This window comes from Montipora capricornis, chromosome 14 (assembly GCF_036669925.1).
Source record: "Montipora capricornis isolate CH-2021 chromosome 14, ASM3666992v2, whole genome shotgun sequence".
Lineage (NCBI taxonomy): Eukaryota > Metazoa > Cnidaria > Anthozoa > Scleractinia > Acroporidae > Montipora > Montipora capricornis.
This window is the reverse complement of record NC_090896.1, coordinates 44,992,340-45,019,474: the sequence shown is the minus strand read 5'-3', so window position 1 is coordinate 45,019,474 and position 27,135 is coordinate 44,992,340. Positions and strand designations below refer to the sequence as shown.

Below are 27,135 nucleotides of genomic sequence, written 5' to 3'. Positions count from 1 at the left end.
ATTTAAAGAGCTCTGCACCGATTTAATTGAAATCGCTGAGTCGAAACTACAAGCGAAAAACAACCAGTTGTAAGCTCTGGCGAACAATATAAGCACTGGTTAGGTCAGATTAGGTTATGCCTCGAGGATAATTAATGATTAAAGACTTCGTTGAGAAGCAGACGTCGAACGACGGAAAAGTTGGTTTTCGCAAGAGTTTTGGCAAGAAATGCATCAATTTACTGAAGAACTCAATATGGGATAGCCCAAGGGAATTTGTTGAGGATGTAGTTTCGGTGAAAGCACCTTGTTCCTGCAAAATAACCAGTCATGGTACCATGAAGAGGAGATTTTTGTGTTGTATTCTCGCCGACAGTTTGGTTCTTATACTACTGGTATCCCAGATAAACACCACAAAAGGTGAAATATTTTTTTATGTTTTTTTTTTTATATTTTAAGACACGTAGCTGCTTTTCTTTACTTCGCATTTCTATGGATATTAACGTTGCGACTGTTGAAGAATCGCTTAAAAATTCTACTGGCTTGAAAAAATGCAGGCTTTGTGTCAATCACGCGAGCAGTGATCTGCCGACTCAAAATGCTAATATCGAGCTCGTCAAGCACTTACTTCCCATGTGTTACTTAATTAATGAGCAATGTCGCTGGAAAATATGATTGAGATGGCTTTCTTAGTGAAATGCTACTTTTACGCCAACAAAGAGATTTCGAATCACGTTTGCTCCAAACGCTGGTGATCAGGCTGAAATTTGCTCGGTTCCAAAAGTGAATGGCATTTATTCAATCTCAATTCAACTTATTCCAAGCCTGTTAGCAATAACCAACGGGAAAAATGCCGCACCATGTATCTTGCTCTTTGCCGTAAGGCGCAAACACGAATTTTGATCGTTAGGCTGCGAATGCATGCAGACGCAAATCTGGTCGTCGTTTCTCTCCTCCGAATAAAAGCTTATTCAGGGGAAAGATAGGACAGCACGTGACTACGTGTGATAACCAGCACTTCAAACTCGATACAGCTAGGCTGCTTTCGTGGTGGTCTTGGCATGCCCTTGAGTTCAGTAAGATCTAAAGGCTATTATTAAAAACTAGATCATTGGATAATGCAATTCTAGTGTTTTGTTTGGCTTAACCATCATGGTAAACCATAATACCATGCTCTACAAATATCTGTAACTGCATGCAACAGTCGTCTTGTATTTTGAAAAAGGGAAGATTTATCCGCAATTTGTTAGTGTTTTTAATAAAACAATTAATTTATTCCACCCGCGCTTGTTGGATATGAGATGATTATAGCTATCTCATTTCATATCTGACGTACAATCATTGTTACCTTAGCTAATGGCTGCTAGAGCCATTAGCAAGGGAGATGTTGAAATCTTAGAAATACAAAGAGCAAAGCGTTTAAACATGTGGAAGATAATTGGGAGCCCAATTTATTGTGTTGCATTGCCTTTCATACTGTTAACCTTCAACATCATCGTTTCAACCTTATTCCCAATATTAGACTGTGCTAAAAATTTAAAAGTATATCAGGAATGCACTCTAACGATCTGTGCGCGAATTCAACCCAATAGCATCATCAAACACTACTCACCATACAACCGGGCCGATTGAGTCGTGCTTGCAGAGTCCAATACAGCAAAACGTGACCTTACGAGGAGGAATAAACGCCGGCTCATTCAAGAAATTAGCGCAGTTCGTTGCCATGCAACTCTGCATTCGACTCTGCTGCGAGGAAAAAGGCTGTGATGTCGCTTTGATGTCTGGGAAAAATTGTTATGGAGTGCAATGCTTTAGCGAGGAGTTATGCACTGCTGTACCGGCGAAGAAAGCTCCATCTTCGTTGATGATCTCACACGTCACAATTACAGGAGAAGGTAGGACAAAGCTCTGGTTTGCGTTTTGTGATACGAATAGTAAAATAAAGTTAGATACAGGAAAATCAAGGAGGAGAAGGATAAAGGAAGGAAGTTGTACTCAACGCAATAGCATGATGATGCTACCGACAATACAATGGAGTCATGCTTGATTTTCATCTGACGTCATGGCTTCCATGTTGGTGTACTGAACAATAGCGAAAAGTCTTGGGAATACAGCTCTATTATTATGCAAGACGATAGCGACATCTTGCTTTTGTTTTGTACACCAAAATGGCCGTCTAATTACAAGAGTGCAAGCCAAGAATAGCGAAGAAATGGTTGACGTCACCTATTGTCATTAATGTGACAGCCAGAGTCTCATCGGCTGTCGAAACCAACTTGAAGGGTCTTTTGTTCCTGTGCACACACTGCAGTAATATTCCATTCAGTAATTTATGATCCATCGTGATTAATACGCTAACAATAAGGATATTTGGTCGAATATAGGTTTCCTTGTGCTGTGAATTTCAACTGAAGCTTCATTGCAACTGGTAGGAAGGGTTAACAAAACAGCTACAGGCAGGAGAGCAGGGAAGTCGCGGTGGTGAGAGTACTCACACAGTGACTGTTACGCGGTGTTTTGAGACAAAGTTAGCCTGAAAAGCAAACTAAGTGCGAAAACTTAAGATAAAACTGCTCAGTAGTTTATTTTTTTTTTTTATTTATTTATTTTTTTTTGCCACAGAAAGAAGAAATTAAAATACAAATATGAACAATCAAAAAAGAGAAGATGGAAAGAAAAATTATTGAATTACATTGGTGGCGAGGAGGCCTAAAAGAAACTACTAAGCTTATGTAAATTAGGCCTCCCCAAGTAAAAGCATTATCTATTGTTGACATGCAAGTTGGCAACGGAGAATACAATTGTTACAAACATTTAGTTATTTAACGTGTTGAAATATAAAGTAATGAACGGAAATTAAAAACAGTTTAAACTTACAAGTTGGTAATGAAGCATACAATTACAAACACTTAGTCATTTAACGCGAATGCGAGTGCGAATGCGTTTGAGGTCACTAAGAAGACATGATTACAACTATGCTTGTAAATTCTTTTTTTTTTTTTCAACAGAGAACATCCGCCGTTCTCAACCAATGCCACAGAATCTCAAATGTACCGAAATCGAGGCAGAGGAAGGAGTCACCCTGAAAGGTGGAATAGGAGCTGGACATTTCACAGATGTCGGAACGGTGGAGAATTTCGACTCGTGTACAAGACTTTGCTGCGTTTCCGAGAAATGTGATTTAGCCATGTTGATAAAAGGACATTGTTTCCTTGTGGGCTGTTACAACAAGGAACTGTGTAAGACCGTTAAAACGGAAACGAAGAATTACAGGCCCACTGTAGCGTTTGTGCAAAGATGGGTTACCAATGTAACGGAAGACTCAGGTAAGTATGCGCCTGGAGGTTTCCCTTTGTAATGAAAACTGAACTCTGTTGATATTCTGTAAAACTGGGTACAGCACCATAAAAAATATCTGCTCCACAATGGTGAAAACTAATGTTTTAACCATCATTCGCAGAGTCTTCGTGAAAATCTCAAAGAATTTACTCAAAACACTTTGCCAGGATAGTTATGGGTCTTCAAATATCTTGCCAAGATATGTAAAAAAATATATAAAGAATCATTTCTCAATTCTTCTTAAGTCCAATATACTTACTCACTAGACTTCAGGATCTTAGCTGGGTCTTTAAATGGATCTATAAAATGTTCGTTGAGGAACTTGAAAACCTTTTTTCAGCTTTTGAAATACTTAAAAGATGTTTTACAGATCTTCCTTTTCAAGAATCCTGAACAGGTCCCTGGTACCCTCTGAAAAGTGAAACCCGAGGAAAAAGGCATAGGATGTGTGTTGTTGCTGGGATTTAACTTTTGCGAAAGAAAGTGCACAGAGCTTAGGGGCCTTTATTATTTTCATTAGTTATTTTTTGGCACATTAGTTATTTTTTGGCATATTTCATGTTTAAGTTACTGATCAATGATGAGTTAAACTGAGCTGTTAAGATGTTTGGACCGCAAAAAAAAAACAGTTACATGTACTAATCTCAACCATTTATTATCTACTTACAGCCATCACTTTAAACAACCTCCCAACAACAAACTCCAAGTTAATTTGCAAAAATAGCGATGTACAGTACAACTCTACACTAAGAGGAGGAGTTAAAGCCGGTAATTTCACTGACTTGGGAAAAATAAGCGAAATGTCTACATGCATTCGGATGTGCTGCGGACGAAAGGATTGTGACGTGGCACTCATGTTAGAAGCGAATTGTTACGCAGTCAACTGTTACAATGAGGAGTTATGTCAGGCGGTCCTAGCTCGCAAGTCAGGATTATTGACAAATTTGAGTCCAAGACTTTCATATATAACAGCAAGAGACGAAGAAGGTGAGTTGAGTTAAAAAATGAGAGAGGAAAGCGTGGATTGGGGATGATGGTTTACTTTCGTCACTCGTCAAAGCAGGCGTGTCCTTGTGCTTGAGAAATGAAGTTGAAATCTTTGAGACTTCTTCTCTGCACAACGAGACTGCTTGTTGTCCTCTTTTAAGACCTTGATAGTAGGTTGCCCAATACAAGCGCAAAATAATTATGACTTCAAGTTCCATTTATTATAATTAGCAGTGTTGTTATTGGACATCCCACATGTGTCCGATCTAAGAAACCCAGAAGAGGTTATGTCGAGAATCAGGTTAAAACAATCGTAAGGTACAATATTTCAAACCTTGGATTAGTACCTATCTGCAACTTTTGAAGACCAGACAGAGCATTTGCTAGAGAAAAGTTGATTTTTGTTGTCATTTACACCCCCTTTTTTTTTTTTTTGCTGATACTCTGAACTTCGCGCTTATCCAGTTCTTCCACAAAAGATTTCAATTGGAGGCGGAGTCTCTTGCAGACCAAGTGTCATATCCTATGACGTCACACTCCGAGGTGGACTCTCTGCAGGCCAGTTTACGCCCATTGGCCACGTGGATGGCATGGAGGCGTGCGTGAACTTGTGCTGCAAGCGCAACACGTGCGACATAGCGCTGATGCTGCGTGATTCTTGTTACTCGATCACGTGTGCGACCGAGGAGCTCTGTGAGGAGGTGCCAGCACCGTCATCCGATTTTTACCCTCGGTTATCTTACGTAAGGAGAGACATCGAAAGAAATACCAAGCAAGGTGCGCACTATTTACACCCTCTTCCTGTCTTTTAACGGTCACTGATCACGTGACTTCGTATGCTCTGGCTTTTTAATGAGTTTTGAAAACGAATTAGTTGATGTGTAGGGGTTTTATGCAAATCCTGTATAAGTTTTAAATAATGTAGATCTTTGAACTGTCCGAATATAATTGGGAGATTTTGTAGCCTCTTTATTTTATGTTTAGACTCTGAGATACAGTCTTTCCCTCACTGATCTGTTTGTCACTGATGCATCACTTGTCTTCTTTTTAATGTCATGGGAGGCATGTCATGCGTCTTGTCACTTAACTTGTTACTTGTCACTTGTCACTTACCTCCCATCGTCATTTGTCATTTGTAAAATCTCGTTTTTGAGGTAGCAAGTGCCACTTGAACAAAGCAAAAGCCCCCGGATCCTGATTGATCTAACCAACATTTTTTTCGGGGCAGGATGAGCAGCTGATATTCGTTTTTTTTTTTTTTTTTTTTTAAGTTTCACCCGCCAAGGGTCTTGTAAGTTGCTCTGCGTTTATGACTGGTCATCTTCCTTCATCATTTATCATTTTCACCCTATTTTAATTAAAGAATTTCCACAAGCTGAGGCCGAAAGACCCAGCCAAGATACTCAAGCTGACCTGGACACAAAAGAAGAAGGCTACTGTACAAACAGTGAAGTTATGACAAACGTCACCTTACGAGGTGGGATCACCGCGGGTCGCTTTCGGGATCGAGGCAAAGTCCCAAACATGCAGGCATGCGTGGAGATTTGTTGTATCTCAAAGACTTGTGATGTTGCGTTTATGCTCAGGAATAATTGCTTTTCTGTGACTTGTTTCGAAGAAAAACTTTGTGAGGCAGTGAAAGCGAGGTCATCGATTTACAACCCAAAACTTGTTTACATTTATGCGAGAACAAAGAGTGAATTGACTGTCACACCAGTGATTTCTCGTCGGAGTAAACGCTTAAAACGAAGAGCTATTCAAGATCGGTTCATTGACAAGAGAGCAAGTAACATTGAGCGAAATGTAGGCAAGGACAGATTCAAGTGTCGAATACACAGAAAAGCAAATCGAAGAAGCAAATATGATTGGCTGACGAGGAAGTAAAGTAAGTACGTTATGCAACTGAAGAAAGCTGCCCACTCCACAGGTTACGCGGTCAAATCTATTTCCTACTGAGCCTGGTCGTGTTGTCTCATATGCAACGTTCGCGCGCGGTACATGCAGTGGCAAGAGACAACTGTGTCCTTTATGGTTGTTCTTTCTCCGTTGCCAAGCAACCTTCATATTGACCTTTTCAAGGGGACTCTTCACCGTTGCCATCAGTGGTTAAAACAAACACCCTTTATCATTTAAAAGTATCTGCTCTTAGCTCGAGATACGGGATTTATGTTTTCCAGTCACAAAGTGAGGAAAGACCGTAAGAGTAAACACTTACGACATCCGGATAACATTTCGATGGTTCTGCTTTACAAGGTTTTTAATCCACAGGTTAATAAAAGTAAACCACTAAAAAGGGTCGAAATTTGGTTAAAACTATGACTATTTGGAGTAGAACACTTTTGTGTGCGTGTATGCGTGCTTGTTTCAAGAGTGTTAAAACTATCAAGTTACTTTGGAATAATGTCTCGCACAATTCAATTAGCCGTTTTTCTTGAATAGGCCAAGACCATAGTGGCTTCTCTTGTCAGAAAAATTCTATTGATTGTCTTTTTGCTCTCAGGAGAGCAGAGAAATCAGAGTGAGAGAGCATTTTGACGGGCCATTTTTCACCCCATAGTGCAAATGGCCTATTGGAAGGCAAGGAGTAAGTCGTTTTGAAGTTAGGTAATCCCCTCCATGCATGTTGGATGACATGAACAAAGGATTTTATCATTAGCTCTGTTAGGTCCACAAGTAATTGTACATTACACCATCGTCATCTGTGTCTTTCAAAATTGGTTGCAAACCTCCTCATAGGTCAAAAACCGTTTTCACTGTCCGTCTTTGCTTTTATTGTAAAATAGACTATATACTATTGCGTAAAATATATTTTATTTGTTCAAAGTGGTGAAGACCAATAATATGGAAGTATCGTCGTTTGGATCTACACCGCAAGGTATCATGAGGATACCTTTGGGAAATTCATCCATATACTTCCAGTTTTCTTTGAGAATTCATTGAAACATATTTAGAGCATGATTTTACTTGAAAGCTGAGTTCCACTACAATTTGGGGCATGAACGGCAAGCATGATACTGTAAATTTAAAAAAAGGGTGTCGTTACAAACAGTCCGGACCAAGAAATAATGGTAGAAAAACGATTATAGCCTCTCTTGGTAGATCGGACCTCAACGTTAATTGCAGGGCGTTAATTTGGCCGGTCATAGAGTGAGTAGTATATGTGGTTTTGAATAGGCCATTTTCGAATTCACAAATCGAAAGTGGTTCAGCGTTGTCTGTACTCTTATCGACAACGATATTCGTCATCACAGTGGTCAAAATGTTGTGGACTCAGTGCCAACGCCAATGAAAGTTTTTATTTCAGAGCGTGACCAAAATCATAACTCAAAGAAAGAGCAAGCGTTGTCTATAACTTTGTCGCAATATGATTGGTTTATTTCCCAAAATGAGCCTTCCTGATTGGCTATTACATTGCGTGACAACTTGACGCAAGCATGACGCGAGTGGCGTTGTCTGGACTCTTATCGACAACGGCAAATTAGCCAATCAGATTGCGAGATTACAAGCAGTTTTGGTAAAAATATCAAATATTCAGCTTGATGGTGAGGTAGTGAGGTAGTGAGGACAAAAACGGTAGAAACACCTTGGAATGATGGTGAAAAATATTTGCATATCATCCACTTTACTTTGTCTTTGTCCTCTAAACCTCTCTTTCAAGCTGAATTTAAATATATCGAAAGGCATAAGTTACCCGATTTAGATTGCGATTGACTGAAAAATCTCACCCTGCCCTTTCACCAGAGAGAAGAAAAACCAATCTCGACTTGAAGCTGCCTATTTCCAGCGCTTGGGGCAAGTTACACGAAATTAGTGCTATTTTTGGGTTATTGTAATTAATCAGAGTAAATGTTTCGGTTCGATTTTTGCCACAGCCAATTGAAAGCAGCTACGACGTTTAATGCAACGGAAACGGCAACGGCAACGCTAAGAAGGTGTAGCATGTATTTGAATGCATTTCCTTTCCATACTCTGCAACACAGCAACTTGCATTGGAATCTTAAAATTTATTACGTTCTAAGTCTAAGTGAACGGCGCAAGATAAGATGTAAGTGAATCGGTCACTCTCTATCTTTATTTCAATATCGGCCTAGTTATGGTACTTACTTGTAGACTTTCGATTACAGTGCAGTGATATTTCTTAAGGTGTTTTCGTCGGTGTTGTCGTTGCTTAAAAATGTTGCCATAACAACCAAGTTAATATAATAGTTTTAATACTGTTTGTATATTTTTTATACATATGTTTATAAAAAGCATAGTTTTGTATTTTAAAATAAGCTTGAAATAAAGAATTATCATAGGAGAAAAGCTGCATTTTCTGTTTGTTTTAGTGTAAGCTTAGTTTTAACATGGCGTGATCCAATTGGGAGGGTACGTTTCACGTTACAGGAAGAGGTCTTAAGAATGCGTTTTCGAACTTACTCTCTTCCTTGTAGAATTAATCAAATAAACTTCGGGTTTTGTTTTCCTTTAAAGCCTTCAAGAACGGTGCCTACTATTATTATTGCGCATACGTTCTGCTCATCTAAAGATATTGGGCTTATTGGCGGTTCTTACTAACACATGGGTATTTTGCGCGGTTTAAAACTATGCGGAGAAAACAGAACTTAGCAAGTACTCTTGGTATTCAAAAAGAAAATTGAGGGCAACCATGCATTTTTCAGAGATAATTAAGCTTTAGTTTGAGAAAGAACGCCATACATTGCTTTGTATTTTTAAGCTTTTTACAAACATTGTCCATGAATTATCTTAGAAAAATGCGCGGTTACCCCCAATTTTCTTTTTCGATTTCAATAGCACTTGTTAAGATCTACATTTCCCGCATAATCATAAACCGGGGCAAAATTACCTTTGAATTAGTAGGCACCGTCCTGAAAGGGAATTTCAGTGATTTTGTGACATTTTCGGTGGACAGTATCTACAGTCACGTAGGGATTGAGGGATCCCGATAGGGTGGATACAATTCGATAGTCATGACGAAGCTAGTTCCCATCGTGCGACGTCAGTATCTCCGGTCACTGAATGCAAGTAGGGAGATGGGCCGGAGATCGCCTCGTCGGAAAGGTAATACCCATTATCGTCTGACAGGGGTGAGGTGGTAATCCATAGTTAATAGGAACCACCATAATAAAATTAAAGCAAATTCGAAAATGAATGTTAACTAGCCGTTATCGCGGTAGACAGCGAGTAGTCTCTCTTTTTCCCTAGGATCGTTGAAACGAACGCGTACGTTGAACTTACCAAGGATAAAGCTGCGAGTCGCAAATACCGCTGGCGTTTCGCTTTAACCAATGCCCGTTGTATTTGCGACCCTAAGTTTCAGCCATTTTGAAGTGACTGTTCGTTTCAACGATTTTCGTGCACAAGAGGCTGCTCACAGTCTGTTATCGCGGCCCAAATCTCTTTGATACAACAACCGATGAAACTATACATTTGAAGACAACCGAACAATAATTTTTATGATAGCTCAATTTTCTACTGACGCTTTGTCCTTATCACAAACGACTACCCGCTAATTACCTGTCGTCAAATCAATATCGGTTTGACAGATGATTTTTGATAAAACACCCATTGTTTTAAACAGCTTATATCTCCATGGCAACAGGAGTGGTACGTAATAAGATCACGGGACAGCTGAGGAAACTCCAAGTTGAAAACAACAAAAGGGCAGCTATGGGCCTTTGTTGCATAGGAAATGAGGCTAACCACGTGGAACGATGAGGGCATCGCAAAGCAACCTCACCCAAATTTTGTCGTATCACAACAAGTTGCAGACGCCCTAAAAGTCGAAACACAACGGTGAATCGAGAAACTACAGTGGCGTGAAGGGTATGGACCTTGGAAAAGCGGTCCTGGTTTTTGGTTTGCTTTCCAAGATTTCTCGCGGTTTGACGGGTAAGTGAGTGCATCTTAAATTGGGTCGCATCGCTGCCAAAGCAAGAAAGTGTAGAGCAAAGCATCGTGTTTCCTATTGCCATAAAGTTTTCTTCAATCTCATCAAAGCAAAATAAAAGCAGTAATTTAGAAAACAGATGAGACGTAGATGAAACTTTTCTGCATTGCACAGTTCTCTTGCACAACAGACAGGGGTAAGTCTGAAGAATTTCGCTGGAGCACTGAAGTAGAATGAGACAAACAAGACTTCTGTCAACTTATGCATCTTGGGGCTGGAAGTAATATACTGTATATGCCATAAAGTATGGTTAACGGTGGTTTATCATTGAATCTTTCTCGCGGAGGAAGAAGTTAGAATCAAGTTGACAAGTGGTTTATTTAACCAAATCCATTTTCGTTTGTCGTACTTGTCCAATTTCATTAAAAGGTCTGTCAAAATGTTCTTGTACGGAAGCAGTGTTTGCGACGTCATGAGAGCATTTGCGATCCACTAAGTCATCCCGGGATCGATTCCGGGAATGAACTTCATACGAGGTCCTACCCAGCATTTGAATTTAGTAATATATTTTTATTTAATTAAATTTACAGTTTCCCTTAAACGTAAAGCACATGTGCTTGGATATGTAAGCTTGAGACTAGAATAAACTGTCGTTATTGGTAAATTTATTGCACAAATTACCCTTTGATCGATATCACTGAAGTATAACGCGATATCATTGGAAGTTGTTTTATAGTGCATTCATTGAAGCACGTGATGGCTGAAACAAATCAATTTCGCTTTAAAATTGTTTAAAACTAAAATTGCTCAGTAGTAAAGTGTAAATAAGTATAATGTACATAATTCACACAAATTCTGTAACTGATTTAAACAGCTCTGACCCCGAATATTTTAGACGCATAAATTTGTGTCACCAATAGTTGCATAAATATAACTTCAGCTCTTTTGACCTTTTTGATACTTACATTGTAAGATAAACATTACTTATTTAAACAAAGCCTTGTCAAACGAATACGTCTCGCCCAGTTAAACGAAAACACTACCCCAGTGGGAAAATGTTTGTCGACGAGTGCCACGAGACCAGTGTGAACCAGAGTCTTTTCTCAACGACAGTGGAGGCAGAGAAGAGAGACTCTGGGAACGAGGTTGAATTCAAGGTAGAGAAAAGGTATAGAATGGGTTTTAAAAAAAGTATCCTGTTCCAGGCCCCCAGATAGTCGGGGAAACGAACACAACCGAGTGTGAAAAACACGTGGGGACTTCGGTCGCCTCAACCCAAGCCCCCACACGCAGTTGTTTTTGTTTTCCCGACTATCTGGGAGAGCCTGGAACAGGCTATAACAAAAGGAAAACAAGAAAATCAGGCTTGAGCAGGACTTGAACCCATGTCCTCTGCGATTCTAATGCAATGCTATACAAACTGAGCTATCAAGCCAACTGTAATCTGGTCATTTTGTGAGTTCGTAATGAGCCCGTAGAGGCAGTAGATATGACCAGTGACTTAATAATTTCCATTTTCTAACCGACATAACTTGTACTGAAAAAATACAAGCGGCAACTGAAGTACTGCCCGAGAAATTGAGATAAGCCGTGAGTAAGATATTTATTATATCTTTTGGTCAACTGATTTGCGTGGGAAAAAACCATGAAGCCCGTAAGATTGGCCAATCAGTGCGTGCTTCCTTAGTGAGGGATTAGTCAGAAAAAATATAGTATTTTCTCTTTTTAGACAAAGGCTGGGAGTCTGAAATCACAAACGTTAGACCTTTGAAATGCCCTCATGGTCCAGTTCTAACGAATGTTACACTAACTCACGAGCTGCGTGCGGGAAAATTTTCGCGACTGGGAATGGCAAACGACATGGAGACATGCATTCAGATGTGTTGTGATAAAGACGATTGCGAAATGGCATTTATGCCTGGAAAGCATTGTTATGGAGTGGATTGCTTCAGTCAGGAACATTGCGAGATAAAAACAGTCAAATCGAGTAATTTGACGGTGAAAATTGCAGCAGTGAGACCCATTGTGGTTAATCCAGCCAAGGATCAAATTGCAGGTAATAGAGAAGTTAGAGAATACCAAAGTAATTACTACAACCAATCAAAGCAGGTGCAAACAGCGCAGTTCGTAGCAATTCCATGTAACTCTGTCATTTCTCGAATTACTTTTCAGTTAAACGAGAACAAATCATTTTCACACTGATATATATGTCAGCGCAAACAAGAGTCAGTAATAGGCATCTCGTTTGTTGATAGGCCTTGATAGCAGGACTACAATGATACAGTTGGCGCGGTAAAGAGGCCTTTTTACGCAGGGAACAAAGGAAATAGGAAACGTCTGCTCTCAGGCTAATTTTCAGCTTCAAATTAATGACATTGGAGGCTGTTTGCATTTTGTTTGCAATTTTCTAACGTTTTGTATTTCTTTGAAAGCCTGTCAATATAAGGGTTATTGGATTTAGTGCATTCCTCTTTCTCTCTGGCACTTGGCGCCTTTCTCTGATTAACCTCACATCTTAAATGTATCCAGAAAAATTTCAAAGTCCATTGGTATCCTGTACAGGTCAAGTTTTTGCCTTTCTACAGCCTTTCTTCGTATTTTGTATTATAGCTTAATTTATCCATACTTAATTTACTGCGTTTCTGTGTGGGGATTGACCTATAATTCTAACTTAAAAAGAATAGTTATTTTCAAGAAGAAAGCAATTAGAATTGTTGCTAAAGTTCCCTTTGATTCCCATACAGATCCTATTTTTCGAGATCTCGAAGTTTTAAAATTGAGTAATGTTGTTTTTTTTCATTTAGGCAAGTTTATGTTTTTCTTCTCTAAAGGTTTACTTCCGAATTCATTTAATGACATGTTTACACTGGCTAATTATATTCATCCTTATTACACTAGAAACTCATCCAATTCCAATTTTTATATTCCATTAGTTCGAACTAATATACGAAAATTTTCAATCCGCTTTCAAGGCCCTAAATTTTTCAATTCTCTTGACAGTCAAATTAAGTCATCTGGATCTACCGCTCAGTTTTGCAAAAACCTTAAAAGATTTCTTCTTTATCGTTAGTAGCATCAAATTCTTCGAAGTATTTACGATTTTGTATTTTTGTGGATAAATGTGTGTGTGTGCACTCTTTCGTCTTTTTAATGATATATTGTATTACGTCCCAGTGCTATCTTAAACTTAATTTCTTAGTCTAATTTGAGGAAGCCCATAGCTCCATAAGCTCTTATAGTTTCTTTATGGGCTTCCTCGCCTTTTTTACAATTTTTTTGTATTTTGTTTATTAAATCGGATACATCATATGTAATCATGGTAAATAAAACCTTTAAACCTTGAAGCCTTGAAACCTTGAATATTCCTTTCTCGCGAGAAGCCCTCCTGTTTTTTTTCCCGTTAAGCTTTTGCACTCATTGCGAGCCTATCATTTCAGTTTCCGTAGAGGATCCGTCAACCCAAGAAGAACTTCATTGCACACAGAGTCCAATTCTAAAGAACGTGACTTTAAGGGGAGGGATAAAGGCGGGAAACTTTAGTGACCTTGGTGATGAGAAAAATATGCACATGTGCATTGCGTTATGCTGTGAGCGCAAGACATGCGACCTGGCCTTTATGATTGGAGGGACCTGTATTGCAGTGGATTGTTTTAGCGAGGAGCTCTGTCAAGCGGTAAAGGCAAGACCCACGAAATATGAACCCCAGATAGCTTTTATCAGGCGCCGAGAGTTGCAAAGACCCAAACCTAACCCTATCCTGTCGAGAAAAGGTGCGTACTTTCAGTAGTGTTACACATACCTCCGTATTTTAAACGTATAGTTTGAGTTATGGTAAAATAAATTCGATACGGCTTTCCACAAAGCTAAGTTTCATAAGTGATGAAACGACCAACGCTTATTTCAAAACAATCATGTAAGATGCTTTATTCAGTGTGGTCCTTTTCATTCGAAGGCGCAGAAACGTCAAGCTTTGGAAAATGAGCTCCTGGTCACCAGAAAGGGAGAGAATTTTCTATTTCCCAACGGGATTCAGTATTCAACAAAGGATGTCCCTGACCGGACCATAAAAAGGACGAACGACAAAATCCTTTAAACTTACTGGGACACCGCGTCTGGTCATCTGAACCATTTCAAAAGCTTGGACCATTTCCATGATTTGAGAGAATGCTTCAGTTTCCCTCGTTTCTTAATAATTTAAAAAGCCATGAATTGATATTTGTTTTCTTATAGCAAACGTCCTGCCAACCGTCCCGAGGCCAGAAGTACCAACGATGAAAATTCACGAAATAATCAGCGACAAACTTCCCCACCCCACTATACTCAAAACCAGCACGTGCTCTTCCAGCAAAATCTACCCGAATGTTACATTGCTTGGAGGCATTAAATCAGGCAACTTCACCTCACTAGGCAAGACCAAGAATATGCAGGAGTGCATTGGCAAGTCATGTGACCTTGGTCAGGGTGACATGGCCTTCATGTTGGGAAGTTATTGTTACTCCGTGTCATGTTACAGTGATCGTGTTTGTCAAACTATACCTGCCCAGCCGTCCAGGTTCTACCCCAGAATAGCTTTTCTAAAATGGGCTCCAAAAATTACAGAGGAAGGTAAGGAAACACACTCCTTCTATAGAGGAAACATATTACATTTCTTTAAACTCTTGTGGTGCCAACTTCATTCAAACACTTTGACGCCTTCGTAAATGCCGCTTTCTGTCCTTTCTCAATTCGTCCTTTGCCAATACAGAGAAAGTTGATTCGTTGTCTAATAAGAAGTCAACATGTGTTGGGCTAGTTTAAATAATGGAGTGAAGAGTACACAGATCAAGAGTTCTTTCAATTCTCAATTTAAATAGAGCTTTTAGAAGACGAAGGTGCTGGCTATCCATCAATCCCCAAATGCACCCGTAGCCACATCCTTTACAACCACACCTTACTGGGAGGCCTCCGAGCAGGAAACTTTACTCAAATAGCGGAAGTGGATAGCATTGAGACATGCGCAGCACTATGTTGCGCTGAGCAGACGTGCGACCTGGCCTTGCTTTTGGGCGAAAACTGCTACGCGGGGGACTGTGCAAGTAAAGAGCTTTGCATTCCTGTTCCTGTCAATCAAGTAGCCAATAAGGGTTCTCAGATGGCATATATTACATCTAGGAAGAAAGTGGAGGAGCAAGGTTCAGGTGGGTCGTAACGCGGTGTAGAAAAACCTCATAGCTTAATTTCCTTGTGTTTTAATCATTCTTCCCAGCGCTAAATATTAAAAGTGTAGGCATAAGCATTGAGCTATTTCTGAAAATTTAGCCCGATTTACCAGATAATTATGAAACTGTATAAAAGGAAAGGAACTTTATTTAAGTGACTAGTCTTCTAGCGCCTAGAGTACTAATTGGGGACACTGTAAACTGAAATTAACAAAATAACGCAAATCAAATCAAATGTTGGTTTTTGAGGAGATGGGAAAACCGGAGTACCCGGAGAAAAACCTCTCGAAGAAGAGTAGAGAACCAAAAACCTCAACCCCCTTATGACGCCGGATCTGGGAATCGAAGCCGGGCCACATTGGTTGGAGGCGAGTGCTCATCTCTGCTTACCCTCTTATGAGAGAATCTTGCCTCTTAGCTTAAGCTCGTTGCGCTTTATCATTCTCCCCAGAAATTAGCGCTAAACGTGCATGTCATAATCATTGAGCTATTTATGAAAACGCAGCTCGATTTACAAAATAATCCTGAAATTGTATAAAGATGCAGGGGCCAGTACGGTCTTTTGCTATTCTATCTTCTCTCAGCTATGTTTCCCTGCATAATTGAACGTAAAAGCTTCATTAATTAAAACTTAGAAGGTAACTTGATTTGACAAGTCCTTAAAGCGTTTGTAATTTGTTTATAGCAAGACGCTCTCTAAGACCAAATTTCGTATTATTTCAATTTCCCAACTCTTATCAAATGAATTGAACAAGGCTAATTTTTTTTACTTTCTATCGGGCGTTTTTTTTAGTGACCGAGTAAACGCAAGTCAATCAATCAATCAATGCTTTGAAATTGGTTTCACGAGATTCAAAATAAGTCCTCTGAATTAATAAATTAAAAAAAAAAGGATGGTTACTTTTTGTCAAAGCGTTCCAGTTTTCATATGAATGCGCAACAAGCCCGTTGAGTGCAATGAAACTCAATCTGAATCGTTATAACGATTAAAAAGTGTTACTGATCAGTTGCCTACCTGTCGTTTTAGACTGGAGTCTATGGTATATAGTGGTTGGATCTATAGCCATAGGTATTGGATTAACAGGGATATTGTGGACTATATTGACTTGCTGGCATAGGTAAGAGTTCAGATACTTGTAAGAAAATGATGCCCGGGTACTCTATGGTAGCTCCGTACGTGTAAATGATTTTCAGCATAACAGGCGCAAGCCGAGCAAAAACCTCGGAGAATTTGAGGCAAAGTGGCGAAGTTGCACACACAGCTTTAAAGGACCTTAAAGTGTCGGCTGTCTCGATTTTCAATTATTCCGCCAAGAAGTGACCAATTCTCGCCTCCATGAGCACAAATGAAGGCAATCAAGGATAGTATTAAATATTTGGAGAGAATTCGTGGCCTAGTTCTGTTTCACACACGTTTTGCATAACCGCAGGAATCCCCTCTGATTACTGCTTTGATTAACAGACCAAATAAATGGGCTCAATGTAAGCTGCAGAAAAATGTTTCCCGTATGACTCGAATGAAAAGGAGGAGTATTAAAAACGCGAAGTGCGTTGATCTGTCTGTTCACTCTTCGTTTAATCGCAATGTTCAATTGACCTTTCACAAACTCCATCATTAAAGAAGACGAAAACGCGATGAAACTCACGAGGAAAGCATTTTAGCTGATTTCGTTCTGTCATCTAAAATACAGCAACGTAACATTACAAGATTTGAGGTTCTGGTCCCAGTTGTTCGACTGTATCCAGTGGATAATTAGCAACTATTCACCGAAGTGAAGGTGGCTAGTGGTAGATAGCCACCAGTAGCCACCGACACTGAGGTGAATAGTTGTTTTAGTATATATTAAAACAGTGAAATAATATAACACAAAAAGATGACTTTGACTCATTTATTCCTGCAAAGAGTACAACATTTTCGGGCGCCCTTGCAGGCTATGGGTCTAATTGTTAAATATTACATCATGCATATCATATCTTAGCTTTATTTAATATCCTCGGATTTTAGAGTAGCTTGGTGTAGTTAGTATCTCCGAGCATTTACCCTCCCAACCATGTTACACCACAGAGGACAGACCACAACACCCGGAACAAGTGACAAGTATATGGGTTCTTTTAGGTCCCACAGGATTATGAACATTGAAAGGTTGTGAGACGGGGCCTACGGTTTATCGTCCTTATCCAAGAAGACTAGAGAGTCTAGCCATTGCAAATGTCTTTACAAAGGAAGCACTTTATCATTAGTTATTTTAAGACCATAAGTGTTGGTCCGGCCGGAGTCAAACTCACGACCTCCTGTATGGCAGCCTGGTGCTCAACCAACTGAGCCACCGGTATGCGGTGGATATAGTTATCCAATTTTGAACAACTGGGGCCTGGGCGAGAATGTGAGCATGATTTTCGTTACCTCAGTATTTAGTTTAACCGCGTTTCTATCAATCCAGTGTTCTCTAGTCATTTCAATTATTATTAGCAACGACCGCATAAGTGTTTATATTATTTAGTGATATTTTCTTTGGTGTCGAGTCGTTTTTGCTAAAATTCCCTTTCTTGTACAGAGGACGGCGCTTGCGATCCAAAGATGAACCAAGTGATCACTTCACCATGATAAACGAGAGCGGTGAATCGCAAAGAAAGTTAGAGATGCTACCGCAAGGATGGAATCTACAACAATTTGGTCAACAGTTTAATAATTCGGGTAAGTGAGATCATTTGTTAGTTTACTTCAATCTCTCTTCCTAAGCATAGGAAAGCTCGAAAGATATTTTTACGAGTTAATTAAGAATTTAAAGCTAAAATTCTTATGAAATGAAAAAACCTTCGCACTTTCACTCGCTTGAGGCCAGGAGACTGAAGTGAAATTCTGCCAGGAGGTTAGCAAGACAATCACGGCCTCTGCTGTGTACTTTTTTTTTGCGACCAATACTTCAGTTAATTTTCGGTGCTTTTGTTGGAAAAGTGGATGATACACAAAATGTCTATTATGGTATTGAAAGTAGGAAGCAATTTGACTCAAACCCGCGAAAGTAAATCGGGCACGATGGGTTGGAACTCTATGAAGCCATGTTTTTGTTACATTACATTAATTTATTTATTTATAGACAAATTAATTATCAATGTTTTACCACAATGAACTACAACACATTAATTATTGAGAAATTAAAGATTGAAGGGTAGATTTTTATGTTAGGATAAAACGCCTTACATTATAAATAACTGGAAAGAGAGACACAAACAGACACAACCACAACAACAACAAACAGTAGAACAACAGGCTAGTAGGCTTATCGAGTTGGTATGAGCACCCATTTCTTTTTAAAATAGTCTTTCGTGTTTTTAATTCCTTTCTGTTTCGCACTTGCGAACAATTTTGTTCTTAAACCCAGTAATATCTGGATTAATTTGGCTTCTTCTGCAGTCCCACAAAAACAATTTCCAACGATAACAATGAGTAAATTAAGTAAAGGGAATTGTTGCGATATTATTCCATATAAAACATTTTCCAAAGAGAGGTGTACCAGTTGATTGGATAAAAAATGCCAGTAAGACTCAAAATCAGTCCAGAAATGTCTGGAATGTGAACAGTGATAAAAAAAGTGGCTTAAAGTTTCTGACTGAGCCTTGCAAAAACTGCACAGATCATTCGGTCTTAAACCGATCTTGTGCAATTTTGTGTTAGTGTAGAGTATAGAGGTAAGAACTTTGTATTGAAAGGCCTTGACGTATGATTCGAGGGCAACACGGTGAGGGATTTTAATTCATGTTTCCAGATTAATAATTCATTTCTGTTTTCTGAGTCTCAGCGAATTGATATGTCAAGAATTAATGTTTAAACAGCGTTCAAAAACTTTCCGAAAAGTGGATTAAAAGCGGAACTCGGCGTGCCAAATGCGCGTGCGCGGAACATCATGGTTAAGAAAAGACGTTGTTTTCATTTTCCATATTTTTAGAAATTCGAGCCGCTATATGCTTAGTAGAACAGTACATATAGTTTACTTCATAGAAAGTGCGGCGTACGGGGTTTTATTCACGAGTTGTTTGTGTCAAAAACCCGAACGAGCGAGGAACGAGCGAGTGAGGGTTTTTGACACAAACAACGAGTGAATATAACCCGTACAAAGCACTTTCTATGTCGTGAGCTGTTTATTACACATAAGACGAGAATTTTCATTGAAATAGTTTTCTGAATGTAAATTAGAAAAGAAAACTCACTAACAATAGAACCAAATGCAAATTTAATTTAATTCAATAACAAAAGTACGATTTGCCCGAGACGCTAGAGATGCACGAGTGATTGGCTTGGAGAGGCCTTTACGCTATCGTTGATTGGTTATACTTCCGCATGTGAAATAGCTGTATGTCATTCTGATTGGCTGTATAAGCCTTTTCCATATGTGTTATAAAGCGTATAGATTTGTACAAATGAGCTTTATGGAATAAAATTCTCATGTTATGTGTAATAAGGAGTCTTATGGTGTTTTGGGGTTTTAGAGTATATATGCCAGCTAAATAGTGAATAATTTGGTTTTCTTTCCTCTAGGGACATTTTTAAAGAACGGACCAATGTTCTTAAGCGACACAGAAAGTGATTCGGATGAGAATGAGGAACCAACAGCACCGCCACCCCGAAGTAAAATACCTATCAGAGCGGACCCTCAGAGAAGATCCCTTAGCTTCAATGGGCCTCCTCCTCCTTACACTGAGCAGAAGAATGACAACAGACCAAGTGTTATAAGCATGAACTCAAAGACGAAGAGAGCCATGCAAAACTTATGAAATCGACTGTATTGCTTCCAGAGGGCCCTTTCGTCGAAATGTAAGCCTGACCAATTGCCACAATGTGTCCCTTTAAGTCCACTTTCAAGCGATATATATGGTTAGCGTTATTAGGGTCAATTTTAAGTTAGAAGTTTCAGTGATTGTTTGTGGTATTTAAGGGGCAATTCAAATTAGTCACGCTCCCTTGTTCCCCAAAACCCCTGGGAGGGCCTCCAAACCTAAGACCCCATTTACACGTATCCGAATATTTTCGAAAACGGGGATTTTCCCCCCATTTTTGCCTCCTCCCTTTCCCCCAATTCCTCCCTCTCGTAGCGAGAGTTTGATAAAGATTGAAATCAAAATATGGCGGAAGGAAATATTAACCAACGCGGAATCGAGTATAAACTACCTATCAGCTTTACATAAGAACAATGATTTTACACAGCTAGATTATCAGGGGCACCCAACGAATCTGTTCCTCACATTATCTGTTCCCCAGAGGAATCTTGCTGGCTGGCAAAAATACAGGTGTTTCGATGAGCTGGCTGGGAAATTTTGTTATTCATAGAGGTTTTGCCTGGGAATTACTGACTTTTTCTAGCATTTCAACCCGAGCTGGCTGTAGAAACTCTGAAGACTGAGGACGACTAAACAAAAAAAAAAAAAGGGAACCCCTTCCCTCTCCAAGAGAGTAGTCACAAACATACAACGGCTGGTCAGAGTGATTGCGCTTGCGGAAAAAACCTGTTTTGTCCCGGTTTTGTCGCTTTTGTTCGGTCGTTTCGGATCGAGGGATTTGAAAGTGCGCGGAATTCCTGGCTGGGAAATAAATTTGATCAGCTGGCTGGGAAACCAACCAATTTTATCTAGCTGGCTGGGAAATTTCTTGTGTGTCTTGCTGGGAAAAAGGAACAGATGTTTTCCCAGCAACACTGAAAAACACCTGAAAATGCCTTAATAACATTTATTTTCATTAACTGGGATATAATAATACATTTTACAACAAATTGGTCGTTGGATGCCCCTGGATTATGTAATAAAATTGCTAAAAATTGTGTAAGCATTAATGTCATCGAACCTTTCGGCAAGAGATAAGAGTCCCTTCTTTTTATTACCAGTTCCAAGCTAAGCAAAACTAGGTCCCACCAAAAGGGAGGAAATAATGTTTGCAACTGATAGTAATACTAGTCTTTTTCATTGTACAACTGAAGTTATTCAGCATTTACTAGAAGAGCAGTTGCATTCTTCAAAGAACATCATGAACGTACTCATAAGATTACGCTGCTGGTCCCAAAGTTTCCTGGTCCAAGCACTTTTCGAATTGCCCCAAAATGTGCTATCTTAGTTTTAGGCAGCCATTGATTGTGTAAATAGTGGTATTAAGGATGTTCAGGATAAATTCAGTACAAATCTTATCATGTGGCTGAAGATAATTAAAACTTTGATTCTTTTGTAGAATTCGCCATTCACGATTAACGTTAAAGATATCAATTTGTAACATAAAACAATAAAACGAAATGATGTTCTCATTGAGTTTGTCCTGAGTGTTCCCTTCTTTAATCTGTAAATTTAGCATCAAAGACATAGTCAAGTTGCTCAGTTTAAGAATTTAGTACACTGGGTACAACCTGAAAATGCGGACACTACGATGTACACTGGAGGGGAATTGATGGCGGGCTTAATCACACGCTTCGATATGCGCATGCTGGGGACTGTGGACGGGAAACATCTTATCAGGTTTCGTGTGCGAACGGAAAACTTTTGTTGCGTTTTCGTCAGTGCGGGAATCCCGTTTTCAAATTTCTCTGGTATAGTCTGGACTATCCCAGTATCAATCCCATCCAACAGGGAAGCAAAACACGTGACTAATTGCAATTTGTGACTACGAAGAAAGAAAGAAAAAGGAAAATAACGGGTCCAAATTGTTACAGGCTGCCTACTTGGAAACATCCCACGGAATAAGAATTTGTTTTAGCCTTCAAAGAAAATGGTTGCACTTAATCTTTTAGCTAATTGTCCATGTAAACTAAACAGTTTTATCGAGTTAACTCGTATGGCCGTATAACAAGAAAAAAATTCTGACTGAGGCAATGTCCATGGTTAAATTCTCTTCGTCGGTATTTGGATTAGTTTGATTCCTACATTTAAAGACAGCGCTGGAATCCCGCATTACTAACAAAAAAAATCACGAAAAAAAATGACCGAGGCAAGTGCCTCGGATTGCCGCATACTTGCTACGGCCCTGGGTTGGTCATATTTCTCGTACACATTTAACAAGAAACTATATTGATATTAACTATATAGTGGTATTAAGGATATACTATATTTATATTTAAGGATAAACTATATTTTATTTCAAAAAGAAATAGGGTTTCGTTTCCGCAATAGAAAGGGAAGGAAAAAAAAATACCGTGGTGTCGGTCACTAGGTCTGTCATATTGATTTCCCTGCGTCTCTTGAAACTGTAAAGAATGAAATGTGGACTCCAACTCCAACGGTTAGAAGCCTGATGCAGAGCGTGTCAAGGAATCTTAACCATTGAAGAGGAGGCGGACAGATAGTTGACAGGAGCCCATATGCAGTATAGATCTTTGAGTCAACCTTTGACCGTATCTTTCTATTTTTAGAACGAACCATTGAGCAGGAGACTCGCATTTACATAAATTTACATTTATTTGCACGATTTAGATACAGTTTCACTGCTTTATTTGTCTTCGTTAGACAATGACTTTATTCTGATTAGCCTTTTAAAACATTGCGTGCAGAGCCGAGGAACTCGTGGGGCGTTCTAAAAATAGAAAGATACGCGCAAAGGTTGACTCATGAGGACGTGTATGAGAGAGGCAAGCTCCTACTCGTGGGCTCCTGTAGTTGATCATTTCCGCGATACATCGAAGCATAAAGTCTATAAATACCTATTTCCCGTGAATCTTTTATTATGCATATTACATATGAACCTTGGCAGTTAACGGCGGGGGAATTTTAAACCGACTACTAAACGCCGAACGTCAGTTATAAAATCGGGGGAATTAATGAGAATCGGGGGTCTTCGTTTGTCATGGAATGGCAGAATTACCCAGAATTCTCTTTGGGCATGAAGGAGGCAACTTGAGAAGCACGAGACTGGCCCTCATCAAATGGCTGAAGTGCGGCCGGAGGAAAAAGTAGTAAGAAGAAGACTTCTAGCCAGATACTAAGAAGTAGCCCCGGTGTGTGCTGTTAACGTAGACTTTTGATTTCTGAACAAGTTTTTATCATGGAAAATTCGCGGCAAAGTTGTCCTCGTAGCAAAAAACTGGCCTCTCGTAATTTCTTGTCAAAGGAACGGTATGATGTAAATAGAAAAATGAGAGTACTGAGATTTGTATTTGCAAATTACCTGTCCTCTTACCACTAAAGTCAAACTCTACATCTCTATGCAATACCCGCATCCAAAGTTTCCTCATATTACTGTATAAAAGTCGGTATATTTTTTAGGCTTTTCCTGCTCATATGAAAAATTCTCTCACGTCTTCTTCTTATGTATGATCTTCGCGGAAATAACATTCTGTCCCTTAATAAGCCTAGAACAACCAGTTATGGTCTTATTTCTCTTTTTTCTTGCCGAATGCACTACCTGATTTTATCCGTACTTATGAGTTTACTGGTTTTAAAAGAAAATCCAGGGCCGCATTTCGTACAGCGGCTTTTCTTTTTAATGAATATATCTTTAAATATTATGTATTTAGTAGGTATCTGCATATGCTATGTATTTTAGCAGTAATGTAATGTCTCGAAGATACTCGCTCTTGTACTTATTCTGAAATTTGAGATAAAATAAAGTTTATGCATGTATGTATGTTACCTTTAGCAGGGCGCGTGCGTACACGTCGTAATCTGCGACTCCAATGCTTACCATATGGCAGATAAAATGACTTTTCCCTTGAATATTTAGGCGGTCTGGAGCTGTGAATAGGCGTGGTGTTTTGTCTCATGTAGTTTTGGGGCCGACATATCTCTCCCTCAATGCCGTACCGGAAGGCAAGGTCGGTAGCAGAAAGCAGCGAAGGGCCAACTGCGTCCAAAAGCGATCGCGGCACGGTCGCACGGTCAATCAATCAACTTTCTCAAACCCTGACCCTATTTAAGGGTAGAAAATCGAGATTCGATACCCTCTTTAAGGCCCATAAAAGTTATAACGGTCCCTTTAGTACAGTGTAAATATCTTTTTCGTTTTGTGCGTTGGAGTTGATAATGCAATTTAGTGACCCTGTCTAAGGAACATCTAAGGATCACAATACCAAAAATACCAGGAGCTCCTGAAAATATCATAAAGGGATACCCTGAGCACCTAAAAGACCCTACCTTATCGGGTGGCACATACCTATATAGCATTTATAAGAGGGTACTTCCCCCACTCCCCCCCCCCCGGGGGGGGGTCTCTTAAGCCTAGTTTTCACTAGCGACGCAAGCACAAGCACAAGCATAAGTAGCTTATGCTTGTGGTATAAGCTACGATCTTGTAACACGATGATTCTGACCATTCGCTGAGCGTTCCAACTAAATATGTCTAGTATTGTAGAAGCTTTCAAAACTTACAGTCACTAAAATTTACAAATTATTTTATGGCCAGATGTGTCATTACAATCAAGAAAATGTCAAAGCAATCGTTTGTTTTGTTTCACTTTACCTTTCACGAAAGTAAACCTTGAAAGATTTATATCTGCGATTACCTGTCCTCTTGCGTACCACTTAAGTCAAACTCTACATCTCTATGCAATAAGCCCATTCAAAATTTCCTCATATTATTGTATAAAAGTAGTTAAAGAAAGAAAAGGCTTGTCCATATGAAAAATACGTTTTCTCTCCCGTTCTCTTCTTATGCATGATCTCCGTGGAACTTACATTCTGTCCCTCAATAAACCTAGAACAACCAGTTACGGTCTTAGTTCTTTTTCTTACGTATTAACTAAGTACGTTGCGAAATGCGCTACCTGATTTTTCCCGTACCACTGAGGTTACTGGTTTTAAACTAATCCAGGGCCGGATTTTGTACAGCGGCTTTTCGTTTTGATTAATATCTCTTTAAATATTATTTAACATTTAGTTATGTATCTGTATATTATGTATGTTAGCTGTAATGTCTCGAAGATGTATTCAGAAATGCGTGCACTTTGTAATCTGCGACTCCAGTGCTTACCATATGACAGGTAAAATGACTTTTCTCTTAACATATAAGCCATCGAAATGGTACGTTAAATTGTAATGACAAGGGAGGTTTGGAGCTGTGAGTAGGCGTGGGATTTGTCTTATATGGTTTAGGGGCCGACATATCCCTCCCTCAATGCCGTACCGGGAGGCAAGGTCGGTAGCAGAAAGCAGCGAAGGGCCAACTGCGTCCAAAAGCGATCGCACGGGCCGAAATCCCGGGATGACTCGTTTGGTACGACGCTCCAGCGCCACGTCTGGAGGTACTGCATATTTTTGTCGTCTCGTCTTTAAACATTCCGTCAGCGCATGCGTGCGTAAATGTTCAGCTCTCCGATACCTACAATACTAGACATATTTAGTTGGAACACTTACCGAATGGTCAGAATCATCGTGTTACAAGATCGTAGCTTATACCACATCCCCCTTCCCCCAATTCAATGTTGTGTGAGAATGTTTCGGGCGACTACTAGTAGTTGTGGAAATCAACATTGGAGGAAGGGGGAAACGGGAATGGGTGTTCCAACAAATGTGACGAGTATTGTATTTGCTTCAAGGAAATTGGCAAATCTGTAGAGGAGTAGATCAGAAGTCAAGTCTCTTTGAGAAAAGAAGTAAACTTGTTACTAAGATAAACGGAAGGTCTCTTCGCATGCTTTGTATTTAAAACGGTGAGCATTGTCTGAACATGATGATAATCAAGGAATATGTGTTGGAGAGTTTTTAGAAGGCCAAATCATTGTAAATACTATGTAGTGTGTAAAGGAGCGTCTTCAATATGCTGTGTACCGCATTTCCATGTAAAGTAGTTGACACTGTGTACTTGATTAACGTAGCGTACACATGACATCGGGGGCTTTAATTATTATCGAGACGAGAATCGAGCGAAATAACGGCGATCTTCCTTGCACTGGTACTGATGTTGGCATTTGAAGGCGTGACAACGGTTAGCGAAGGGAATAAAGCTAGAGAGGTGGGGTCGCTGACGTCTTGTGAGGTTCGGTTAATAATATATCGAGTGGTGCCGATGTGGAGCTGGTACCAACTCAAGAAGAATTTACAGGATGATTAAACTAAAATGGACTTAATGTATGCAAAGTGTAATTGAGAAGTGATTGTCAACGATTCACCGTGCGATTCACCAGATACCTTAATTCGATATGTAAGGGGAAAGAGTTTTCCGGGCATAAGAACCATCCTATCCCGAGGTTGTAATCTAAACTAGTTTGTAAATGTGAAATTAAAAAAATCCCGTGACATTCCTGCTATTGCGGCACGGTTGACCAGCATGGTGAATCGTTTGTTTAAAGAAATGAACTGTTTATCTTCAGCTCACCAACCGTTCACCATGGTGAAACCGTTGAGATTCACGATTCGAAACCATGTCATCACAGACCAGTGATTGCAAAGTCTAATTACGTTGTCATATTTTCAAGCCTGTACATTTCTTCCTTATAACAAGCATTAGAGGGGCAGAATTTGGAAAGCATTCATTGATTTATTTCACCATTGCATACATAAATTAAGTTAATTAATGAGGGTAAACAGTGGTATGGTCAATAGTCGGGTATGACAAACTGAATGGACTCGTTTTGGCACTTTAACAAGGAAATTACAGACTTGTCGTTTTTGGTTAATTAATAACAGGTGTCGTTTTCATTAGCTTTATATTTTCAGGGTTTCAGCCTGAGTTTTTCAAAAGCAGAGCACCAACCGTTGCCGATGAACTGTTCTTTTGCTGCAACTGATTTAGTCAGTCCTATCGCAGAAAGAAACGTCTTCAGGGACCGTAATATT

At 39.5% G+C, this 27,135-nt stretch overlaps 1 protein-coding gene across 1 annotated transcript; it reads left to right on the top strand.

Moving 5' to 3' along the window:
- The first annotated feature begins 169 nt into the window (after positions 1-169).
- Positions 170-21,622, top strand: LOC138032032 (uncharacterized). The gene is made up of 14 exons (XM_068879615.1): positions 170-399; positions 1,572-1,874; positions 2,988-3,305; positions 3,988-4,305; positions 4,771-5,082; positions 5,669-6,185; positions 8,178-8,350; positions 11,925-12,251; positions 13,633-13,965; positions 14,426-14,800; positions 15,049-15,372; positions 16,421-16,511; positions 17,949-18,088; positions 19,931-21,622. The coding sequence occupies exons 1-14, from the start codon at positions 318-320 to the stop codon at positions 20,164-20,166; spliced, it is 3,849 nt and encodes a 1,282-aa protein (XP_068735716.1). The 5' UTR covers positions 170-317; the 3' UTR covers positions 20,167-21,622.
- Positions 21,623-27,135: the final 5,513 nt, after the last annotated feature.

What these genes read in the sequence shown, in the direction of transcription:
- LOC138032032 (XM_068879615.1), top strand. Translation starts at nt 318, where the DNA reads ATGAAGAGGAGATTTTTGTGTTGTATTCTCGCCGACAGTTTGGTTCTT. An exon ending in CGAAAGAAATACCAAGCAAG is followed by an intron (nt 5,083 to 5,668) that starts GTGCGCACTATT and finishes TTTTAATTAAAG; the next exon opens with AATTTCCACAAGCTGAGGCC. An exon ending in TGAACGGCGCAAGATAAGAT is followed by an intron (nt 8,351 to 11,924) that starts GTAAGTGAATCG and finishes TTCTCTTTTTAG; the next exon opens with ACAAAGGCTGGGAGTCTGAA.